Below are 10735 nucleotides of genomic sequence, written 5' to 3' on the forward strand. Positions count from 1 at the left end.
TCTTGAGTTCTCTGTTTTCCTCCAGAATCCCTGCCCCTTCACTCACCCACCTCCTGGGACCTCAGTCTGCCTATCTTGCCAGTGCCACTTCTCCCATCCTTAGAGTCAAGGGCTTTATCACCATCATTGCCGTGATTGAACAGGTACAAAATGAGCTTCACGGCATGTTCTCTGCAAGTACCACGGGAACACCCTAAACTCCTCATTTATTCCTCTTTTGCTCCTATTCTTGTACTTTGTTTGCTTTCTTGTACTTGGATGCCTCCTGGCAGGGCTTTTCCAGCTTTAAAACAGTCATGACTGACAAATGCCACAGGTAGCTCTCTTCCAGTGGCGTAGCTAATGATCGTGTAGCCAGGTGCCGAGCTCAAAATGTTGCTCCGGAAGTGATGTCACAACCGGAAGTGACGTCATGCCTGGGCTTTTAAAATGTGAAAATTGGGAGGAACCCACCTCCTCCCTCAAGCAGCTTGCCACCCACTTGCTCTGCTGCCTCCCCCCAGTCAGGGGCATAGCTAAGGCATCTATCTGCTACCTGGGGTCAAAGAAGATTTGTAGCCCCCCTCCCCAACAAAATAAAATTTAATTAAGTAAATAAATAAATAAAAAGTGTGCCCTGATCGGTTCAAGACATTGTGTTGAGGTGAAGAGGGATACTTGAAGAATTGCATCTTTACCCAGTTAGCAGAGGTAAATGTATTATGATACATGGAAATGAGAGCTGACTCATATTAACACCTTATTGGTTTCATGCTGTATCGTTATGTCATTGCAACATATCAATAATATATCATTGGCTCTCAGAACAATCAATCTTATAGGTCGGTTTTGAGCAAAGAAAATCCACTTTTTGTTCCATAAGGCAGTTGTGTTTTCGTTTTCTGGTTAATTGGCCATAACTTTTGAAAGAATACAGATATTCCAATGCAGTTTGTTTCATTGCATTCTGCATTAAATTACCTTTCCAATTATATATAACATATGGTATTAGTCATATATACCAAGATTTTCACAATTTTGGTCACTAGTGTGAAGCTCAGCTTGTTGCCCTCCTAAAGCTTGATGCCCAGTGCAACTACTACCCCCTGCACCCCCTTAGCTACACCACTGCTCTCTTCTTCACATTACATCTTCAAAGTGGCAGTTATTACCAGTCTAGGAGTCATAAGGCTTTCAGAGGCACTGAAGTATTTGCAGAAAAAGAAGCTGCAACCCTTGTTTGATGATTCATCATGGTCAAGAAAAAGCCAATGTACTGCAGGAGTTAACCACACAGGGTTTGGAGGCTGTCAGCAGCACCAGCCTGAGTGAACGTTCATATACCCTTCCTCCTGACTTGCCTTTCTGGTTTCCAAAAAAAGTGCTGAGGGTGATCCAAAGTACCACAGATATTATTTTCTTAGAAGATTCTATAGCTTGCCTTCCTTCTTAGATCAGTCATTCCCAACCTGGAGTATGCACTAGGACATTTAGGGGTATGCAAAAAAAACTGAACAATGGCCAAAAAGGTACATAAATCAATAGTGAAAGACAAGATACAAGTCAAAAGTTGTGGAATTTATTCAGCGTTATGATGAGTGGTGGTGTGGGTTTTCCTAATTATGCAATTTCAAAATTTCTGATCTCAGAAGCTAAGCAGGGTCAGGCCCGGTTAGTACTTGGATGGGAGACCGCCTGGGAATACCGGGTGCTGTCGGCTTATACCATAGTCTTTTGAGACTGAAGGTTGCCAACCAATTTCAAAAAAACCCAAATTCCCTCACTTGGTTATTTTGGTGAAAGGTAGGGTATCCCTTCCTAAACAGTAAGTTGTGAACAAACTGATGAAGTGTGTATGCTTGTCAAGAGTGCACAAGCCACAATGGTTAAGTCTGATAGATTTGGGTAGGGTTGCAGCTGGAGCACCAGCTAAAGCTGGGCAAACATCTTCTAGCCACCTGATTATCCAGGAGCAGCAAGGAGCCCAGGAAGAAATAAATTACGAATGTGCTACTGCAGAGTGAGTACAACTCCATTTAGAAAAAGGCTGACAGTTCAATGCCTATGTTGCAGTTCTCTGGACCAAGAGGACCTCTATTTTGTCAGGATTTAATTTCAGCTTGTTGACCATCATCTAGTCAGCTACCGCCTCCAGGCAGCACTGCAGATGTCTACAGCCTCCCTGAGATGACTCAGAGAGCAAGTACTGGGTATTGTCTGCATATTGATGACATTTCAACACAAACTATAGAAGATCTCCCCCAGCAGTTTCATGTAGATGTTCACCAACATGGGAGAAGATGGAACACTGTGGCATCCCACAAGCAAGGGCACTGAAGACAAGTCCCTCCGTTCCACCTTCTGGAATCTCTTAGCCAGTCGCTGACCTGCCCTCATTGTGATCAGAGGCAGGTCTGCAACAGGCCACCCCCCAGCACACCACCCTTCCTCCCCAGGATACTCACTGAGGTGTAACAGAGCCTCATGTGACATTCTGTAACAGTAAAGAAATCTTCTCAGGTTTCTTGTGCTGTTTTTAACAATACTTCTGGTGTCCCGAATAAACCAGACGTACTGCTTAAAACAGCAGGAGAAGTCTCAGAAAGTTTCTCACCCGCTGCCGAGTGCTGCGCAGAGCTTTGCCTGCTCGTGAAATGGCTTGGATAGACAGGCACAGTGGGGTGCGACAAGTCAGCGCCCGGGGTATGTGCCCTCCTGCCCCACCCCAGATCTGTCACTGCTATCAGTCATGAAGGACAGGAACTCATCATAAAACATTGCCCCCAAGACCCAACAACACTACAGTTTATATTGTTGCTCCACAATACCATGATTTACATTGTTGAAAGCTACCAAGAGGTCCGGCAAGACCAACAGGGATGCATTCCCTCTGTTTAGTCCCTGGTGCACATTACCTACCAGGGTAATCAAGGCTAATTTGGTCCCAAAGCCAAACTGCAGAGTATTAAGGATCAAGAGGAACTCCTTGCCACAGCATGTGGTGATGGCATCTTGCCTGGATGCCTTTAAGCAGGGATTGGACAAGTTTCTGGAGAAAAAATCCATTACAGGTTACAAGCCATGATGTGTATGTGCAACCAACTGATTTTAGAAATGGGCTATGTCAGAATGCCAGGTGCAAGGGAGGGCACCAGGATGCAGGTGTCTTGTTGTCTTGTGTGCCCCCTGGGGCATTTGGTGGGCCGCTGTGAGATACAGGAAGCTGGACTAGATGGGCCTATGGCCTGATCCAGTGGGGCTGTTCTTATGTAAGACAGTTTTATCCAGGAAACTCTGGAGCTAGGATGCCACCACCCAACCGATTACCTTGCTTAGAACCTAGTTGGAAATTATCCAATACAGTGGAGTCTTCCCAATACAGGGAAGGCCTCTTCAGGAAGGACAGCACCACCACCAGCCTCAGAGCCATTAGCACCCTCCCCCTATGATGAATTCACCACCCTCCCTGTCCAGTCAGCTAGTTCTTTTGGGGTTGATTAAGCCACAATGGGCAAGGATGAGCACATAGTCAGGCTCATGTTCTAAAGATTCCTGTTCACACCCTCAGCTTGTACAAAGCACTGTAGAAAAAACCCATAAAACTAGGACTAATAGGAGCAGAAGGGACATCGACTAGAACTGTAAATGTGGTATCCAAGTTGTGACAGATGTGAACAATTTCATCTGTGAAGTGGTCACAGCAAGCTGCCACATTGCTCACATCCTCCTTCTGTGGAGGGAGATAAGAGCAGGCCCTGCATGGATGATTCTCTGTGGACATGAGAGTAGCAGAGGAAAAAATCTGTCTTTACTTCCATACACTAAAGTGGCTTTAACTTGGGTTTGGTTGGACTTATCATGAATTTTCTGCCATTGTTACTGTATGTGTCTACAAGCCATTTCATAGCACACACTTCCCAGAAAACCAGGGAGCCACTTTTGCACTATGGCACAGCAAAGGCTACCCAGAAATTATCTTATCTACTTGTCTTGGCCATTTCCCTATTCCAAAGGTTGACCTGGGATACCAGTGAGTCAACAGCCCTGGCAGCAAGAAATAATCCCAGTACCATCAGGAATCCATTAGCTACTGGGGGTGGACCATAAAAATCAGTCTCCCGTCCCTGGGGTGATAAGGGAGCACAACCAACCTAAACCCCACCAGAAAGTGATCTATTCACAACAAAGGAATTACCTTGATTTCCTCATACCCAGACCACCATCTACCTGCCCAGCAGTAAACACAAAATACAGCGTGTGTCCCACTAGGTGTGTCAGGGCAGAAGTTACCAGGACGGACTCAAGACAGCCATTAAATTCTGAGCTGCTCCTCCTCTCAGGGCCTCAGCATGATCACCGATACTCTTCCCCCCCCCCAAAAAAAAAACCCCCCAAATAACCACAGACACTCAAAATGCTATCCTGGAGATCACCCTGATTAGCTCAGGTAGGGAGACTGTTGGTGTACTGCCAAGACTGTTGGTGTACTATCCAACAGAATCCCAACCTTATCTCGCCTATTCAACATCACAGAAAGTTATCCAAGTCCAGTAAACTACTGGATAGGGCACCCAAGCATGGGTTCATGATAGACTATTACTACCCCACCTCCCCAACCCTGCAACCTTGGCCACTGCATCACTCAGAAGCCTGACAGACAACACTGGAAGAGACCTACACCTCCTGCCTTGTCCAACCAGATCTCTATTATGTATGCCAGGTTGCTGCCTTTCTCCAAGAGCTATTCCTGGATTTTGGTGGTCTTATTATTGGCCAACTTGGTATTAAGCAGCAGCAGTTTAGAGAGTGCTGCTAGGTCACCAACAGTCCAAAGGCTGGTGTAAGGACCAATGAGGGGGATAATCTGCCTATAACTAACATACCTTCTCCTGGAATGGTCAGTCTGACCTGCACCATTATATCACCCTGATCCATCATTACTGTAGTGGGCAGCTGATACCGTCAAAAGAAGGAAGTGGGTGGAGAATAAATTGTGTCAATCAGCCCCACAACCCAGGTCAGGCAATTTCACACATGCCAGGTTCTTGTTCAGCCTGCTATCTAAGAGTGATATCAGGGGTTGGCCAGGCCACATAGTCACTCTGAGTCAGGACTCACACCCAGAAGAGGGCTGACTCCCAAATCTACTTAGTACAGGTGACAGCCATGGCATGAGTCAGCCTAAAGACTTGGGCTGCCACACTACCTGGCACCCTCAATCTACAATTTGGACCATCTCTCAGCGGACTATTGGGGGACCTCTTAAGAATGTTCCCACTGGCTGGAGAAAGGGCAGAAGCTGCTGTCACCAAAAGTTTTCTTCTACATTAGCAAATTTGGGGGGAGGAAGAAGTTGCCACCTTCCCCAGCTACAGCTGCCCTGGGCCCCAGCAACCTGCCATCAGTTCAGCAGGTTGCTGGTACTACATCTGGTACTACAGATGTACCAGGTTGCTGGTACTACATCTGGTACAGGTTGTCGGTACTACAATACTACCCTCCTCCAGCCTAGGGTCAGACCCATTAGGAAAAAAAAAACTGGATCTGCTCCTGCAACTTTAACAATAGCTTGACACATGGAAATTTAACAGGCGAAGCTTTGTCCTTTTCTTTATCACATGCTGAACATATGCACGTCAGGTTACTATGAAAGGTACACAAACAAATCCACTAAAAAGTGTCAACCCCTCTCCAGTCTCCCTGCCAGTTCCATCTCAAATGCTTCACGAAGGACACTAATTTTCTTCTCCACTCTCAGCCCTTTCAGCAAGTCAGGAAGATCACAATTCTGTGGAACAAGGGCAGCATGTAAGCCAACAATGCAGGTTGAGCACTGTCAGCTGACGCCCTCAATCCACTGAGGACACATCAGGCCCCATAAAATCCCTGCATCCAAACCATTCAGGTTTTTTTTTTTCCTCCATGTGCTGCTTTGGAACCAGCCAGCTGGCTCCCTAGACTCAGAAGAGTAGCAGCAAATACAGGGGCCTCTGGAGTGATCCTATTCCAGCAGAAGAGGCCCAGCCTATTGGGAATACATGGGTTATGCCCAGGCTTGTGCTTTGTGGGATGCTGCCTTTGAACATGATCTGGAAGCCTCAACTGGTACAGAACGCATCCCTGAGGTTGCTGACTGGTACAAGTCTATATGGACCCATGCAGGGCTGGCCCCAGTTTATGTTTATATTTGTATAATTTTCGAACAGGGGTATCAGCTTCATTTCATACAGTGGGCTAAACAGTGCTTTCATGGCACTTGTGACGGGCCAAAATTGACATCATTAGCAGGAACCAATGCCATTAAGCAGATGATGGCCAAAAATAAGCACTTCGTTCTCACACAGAAACTCATTAGCTGCAAATGATGGAAAAGAAAGTGTTAAAATCTTGATCACATTTTCAAGATATGGGAGACCCCAGAGCCCAGGGCTTCTCAAACTGGGGCATCGCGATGCCGCAACCTGTGGGTCCTGGACTCTGCCCCCTTAAGGGGTAGGGGGAAGGCAGCGAGGGGATCCCCAGGATTGCGTTGCTAAGGGGGTGGCAGGGACTGGCATGCACTTACCAGTCCCTGCAGCAGCCTCCTGGGGGTGGTGGGAGCCCTGTGCGACCCTCTGCAAGGCTCCCCAGCCTTCAAAAAGTGAAAGTGGAGCGATCGTGCTTCACTTCTGGATTTGCACGATTGCTCCACTTTCACTTTCTGGAGGCCAGGGAACCCTGTAGAGGGTCATGCAGGGCTCCCCACACCCCTGGGAGGCTGCTGCAGGGACTGGTATGTGCATGCCAGTCCCTGCAGCCCTCTTAGAGATGTGATCCTGGGGGTCGTGTCGCTGCCTTCTTCCTGCCACCGCTGCCTTCCCCTCTTCCCTGCAATGACTTAGCGGCTCTCAAACTCTCCTAGAGAGTTTGAGAACCACTGGGAGAGCCCAATTATTTCATGGACCACCCTGTCAGCAGCACCACTTCAGCCACAATGTTACTTCGCAGCCAAGCAGCTGAGAGATGCTCTGTGAAGTGACACCTCAGCAGAAACAGCACAGCTGAAAGGGTGGCCTGTGTTATAAATGGACTCTCCCAGTACCTTGGCAGCGTCTCCTCCTCTCATACCTATTGGTCTGCCCTTTACCCCACAGCATTCCATCCCTTCTAGAAACTTGGCAGAAGCGGTACTGCTGAAAGGCTATGCTGGGAGAGCCAAATTATCATGGGGGCTGGATAAAGAGCTTCCAAGGGCCACATCCAGGCCAAGGGCCTTATGTCTGACATACTTGACTAGCATATCCCATATGTCCCTTAACCTCTGGTTTCAGTAACCTCTCTCTGGCTTCTAATAAACACCTGCACAATTTGCTGCCAGCGTTTTGATATTTCCTTGGGTAAGGTAAATGGTATATCTGCAGTAGAAAGTTTACTTAAGGAATCAGGTTCATCTTACCAAGACTTATTCTCTCTATTGACAGGGTTCTTGCCCACATCTTACAAGGAGAGTCCAAGAGAAACTGTTCTTGCCTACTGTCAGACAAGGTAAAAGGATAAGCTCAGGTTGTGGCGTATGCATACATTTTGTGTGTGTGTGTGTGTGTGTGTGTGTGTAAGGGGGGGGGAGACATCCAGGTCAGAGTATGCATGCACCATACATACAGGGACCTGTGTGTGTTTGTGTGTACACATACTCAGCACTAATAATCTGTGTTAAAAGATGGGAGCCTGGATTCAGACTGGATTTCAGCCCACCAAGGAGATGATCACTGCTGCTAACCATCTGTTCTGCATGCATGACTCCAGAAAAGCAAGGAGTGAAACTATATATTGGAATCTCAGGGAGGGAAGAGCCATGAGGGGAAAAGGGGATTATCTGAACCAGGAAAACATTAAATGCAGGAGATACAGTAAGTATCCCTTCCCCACCACCATTTCCCCAATATTGTTTGTCCCTCATAAACAGGAAAAGCTGCTTCCAAAGGGCCAGGGATAAAATTTCCCTGCCCTGTGCCTGGGACAAAGGTCTGTGATGGCACCCTCCATGAGATGCTGCCGCCACCCCCCGTGCGCAAATCCGCCCCCCCACTCACCTGGAGCAAAACCGAGCCTTGTGTGGCTCCAGGATGAATCAGAGAAGTCATCTGAGGCTTCCCTGCACTCTTAATCTGTGCTTCCAGTAAACCGGAAGCACAGTTTCCAACCAAGTCAAGAGGAAGCCTCAAAGAGACTTCCAAGCGGTCCTAGAGGCACACGAGGCTCCGTGCGGTCCTAGAAGCATGCGAGGCTCTGTACCTGGAGCATTTGCCCATTTGACTGAATGGCAGGTCAGCTACTGCAATGGGCCACAGAGCTCATGTTATACACGACCTCATATTATCTCTCGTTTGGCTACGCATTATGTTGCGTACAAAGACCTCTACCTATAAATTCTATTATGGAAAAAAATGCATTCTAGTGCCACTGGAATAATTTCTCATTTTAGTTACAGTGCAGTACTTAATGAAACGTTTTTGGGCATAACAAAAGGTCACAAATCTGCCTAACATGCAGGGAAGGGGGAGAATGTGATTATTTCAGATTCCTCTCCATGTACTTTTCAAGGGAACATTTTGTAGGAACAAAGCAAAGGGGAGGGGCTACATGAACAATGGATGCAAGACTATGAAATGGGGGGGAAAGGGGTACACTCCCTAACAGAGGATGTTCTCCTTGGCCATTGCACTCCAGGTCACTGCTGCACAGAATCCTCAGTTGGTTGTGAACTAGCACAGGTCAGGTAGTACCTGGTATAACAGAACAGGGGGCCACTGAGCAGAGACAAAGAGGGGAGACAATTCTCCATCCAAGCTCCACGAGAGACCAACCCAGAAGGCCTCCTTTGCTACTCTCTTCATCAAGGCACAAAGCCAGGGTGCCACTCCATTTAAAGATCATGACTATGCATAGGCAAGCAGCGAATGGAAAATCATCCCACCCAAACACATAGCCAGCTGAAGCAAAGCAGGTAAACTCATGGCAAAGCACCTGTGGGGGGCGGGGAGAAGGTAAACAAGTGCTGGGTCTGCAATTCTCTGCATGCTGGGAGGGAGTACAGACCCAATCCTATTCAACTTTCCAGCATCAATGCAGCCACAGTGGAGCCCCAAAGTAAGGGAACAAATGTTCCCTTACCTTGAGGAGGCCTCCATGACTGCCTCCCCACTGCAGGAGGCAGTCCATGCCCCGCTGGCTACATCAATGCCGGAAAGCTGGACAGGACTGGGCCCTATTTGCACTTAGAAAGTACCTACTTCCAAGTTAATGTGCAGAGGATCGGGCTGCAAATGAGGGTTTGGAGAAGTCAAGATGTGCAGAGCTCAAGTCTTTTCCCCAAACACTGAAGTGGAGCCTCCGACTATGGGGAGAGGCAGTGACAACACGCCAAGCTTGCTCCCAGCAGAGACCATCCTGCTGTACGCGTGGCAGCACTTGATCCCAGAGACCAAAACAAGAGCCCAACCCAGCAAGGGGAAAAATGGCGACTGCTGCTGCGATGGGGGGGAAGTCGCAGTATCTCGATTCACATACAAAGAGGAACCCTCTCCGGCAAAAAAAAATAATGATGATGCCATCCCACTGGCCAGATCCTGAGAAGGGGGGAGGGAGCACCAGTGCTTACCGGTTGGTCTGAGATTTCCTGGCCTTGGTTTTCCTCCTGGTGTAGTCGCTGTCGAAAGGCAACACGGAGGCATAGCCGTGCTCTGCTTCTGGAGGAGGAGAAATGGTTAGCAAGCGAGAAGAAGCCAGTTTAGATCAGGGTTGGGGGGGGGGGAAGGGAGAGTAAAACATCCACCTAATAGAGGTAGAACAAAAAGAACTTGTACATGCAAAATGATGAATCATTCACATAAGGTTGCAATCCTAGCCACACTTTCCTGGGAGTAAGCCCCACTGACTATAATGGGACTTACTTCTGAGTAGATATGCATAGGATTGGGCTACAAGGCTGCAGTCCTATCCATCCTTTCCAGGAAGCAAGCCTCATTGACTTCTGAATAGACATGGATAGGATTGGGCTGTAAGGCTGTAATCCTATCCACCCTTCCCTAGGAGTAAGCCCCACTGACTACAATGGAACTTACTTCTGAGTAGACATGCCTAGGATCGGGGCTGAAAGGCTGCAATCCTATCCACTCTTACCTGGGAGTAAGCCCCATTGACGATAATGGGACTTACTTCTGAGTAGACATGCACAGGATTGGGCTCTGGGGCTGTAACCCTAACCACACTTGCCTGCGAGTAAGCCCCATTGACTATAACGGGACTTACTTCTGAGTAGACATGCACGGGATTGGGCTGCAAGTGACCTTAAGGGGGGTGGGGGTGGGAAAGAGATGCACTGGTTTGAAACGAGGGGAAAAAACTGCCTTAGGGAGACTGTGCAAGCAAGAAGATCTGCAGCCGCCTTGGAAGGCGAAGAGGCTGGCCAGCAACCCACCCCCAGGCCAAGTGTGCAGAGGCTCCAGGCTGGTTGAGGAGAAGGAACAAAGCATGCCTGGCTGCGGCTGTACCTCTCTCTCGCCTCTCCAAGTACTCGGCGGCTTCCAGGAGCATGAGCAGGGAGTTCCATTCCATCTTCCAGCGAGCTTTCACACCTGAGGTGCGGGCAGAGGAGAAGCAGGGCGGGGGTGGGAAAAGCAACTCCTGGGGAACGCAGCAGCACAGGATTCTCCAAAGTACCTTCGAATAACCCAAAGTCTCCGAACCCCCAGTTGGCACATTACTCTTTTGACAG

General features: G+C 48.2%; 1 protein-coding gene across 2 annotated transcripts in view; it reads right to left on the reverse strand.

Annotated features, from left to right (window-relative positions):
- Nucleotides 1-10711, reverse strand: part of MXD4 (MAX dimerization protein 4) — a 28538-nt gene extending 17827 nt beyond the window's left edge. Inside the window, exons 1-2 of one of the 2 annotated variants that reach the window (XM_066620404.1) lie at nt 10512-10711; nt 9620-9704 (exon numbers count right to left, since the gene is read on the reverse strand). In XM_066620404.1, coding sequence (XP_066476501.1) covers nt 9620-9704; nt 10512-10575 — 149 coding nt within the window. In that variant the 5' untranslated portion in view covers nt 10576-10711. Of the gene's footprint in view, nt 1-9619; nt 9708-10511 lie in introns of both variants that reach the window. The other variant, XM_066620403.1, reaches the window with a different exon arrangement.
- Nucleotides 10712-10735: the final 24 nt, after the last annotated feature.

Source organism: Tiliqua scincoides, chromosome 3 (assembly GCF_035046505.1).
Source record: "Tiliqua scincoides isolate rTilSci1 chromosome 3, rTilSci1.hap2, whole genome shotgun sequence".
Taxonomy (NCBI): Eukaryota; Metazoa; Chordata; class Lepidosauria; order Squamata; family Scincidae; genus Tiliqua; species Tiliqua scincoides.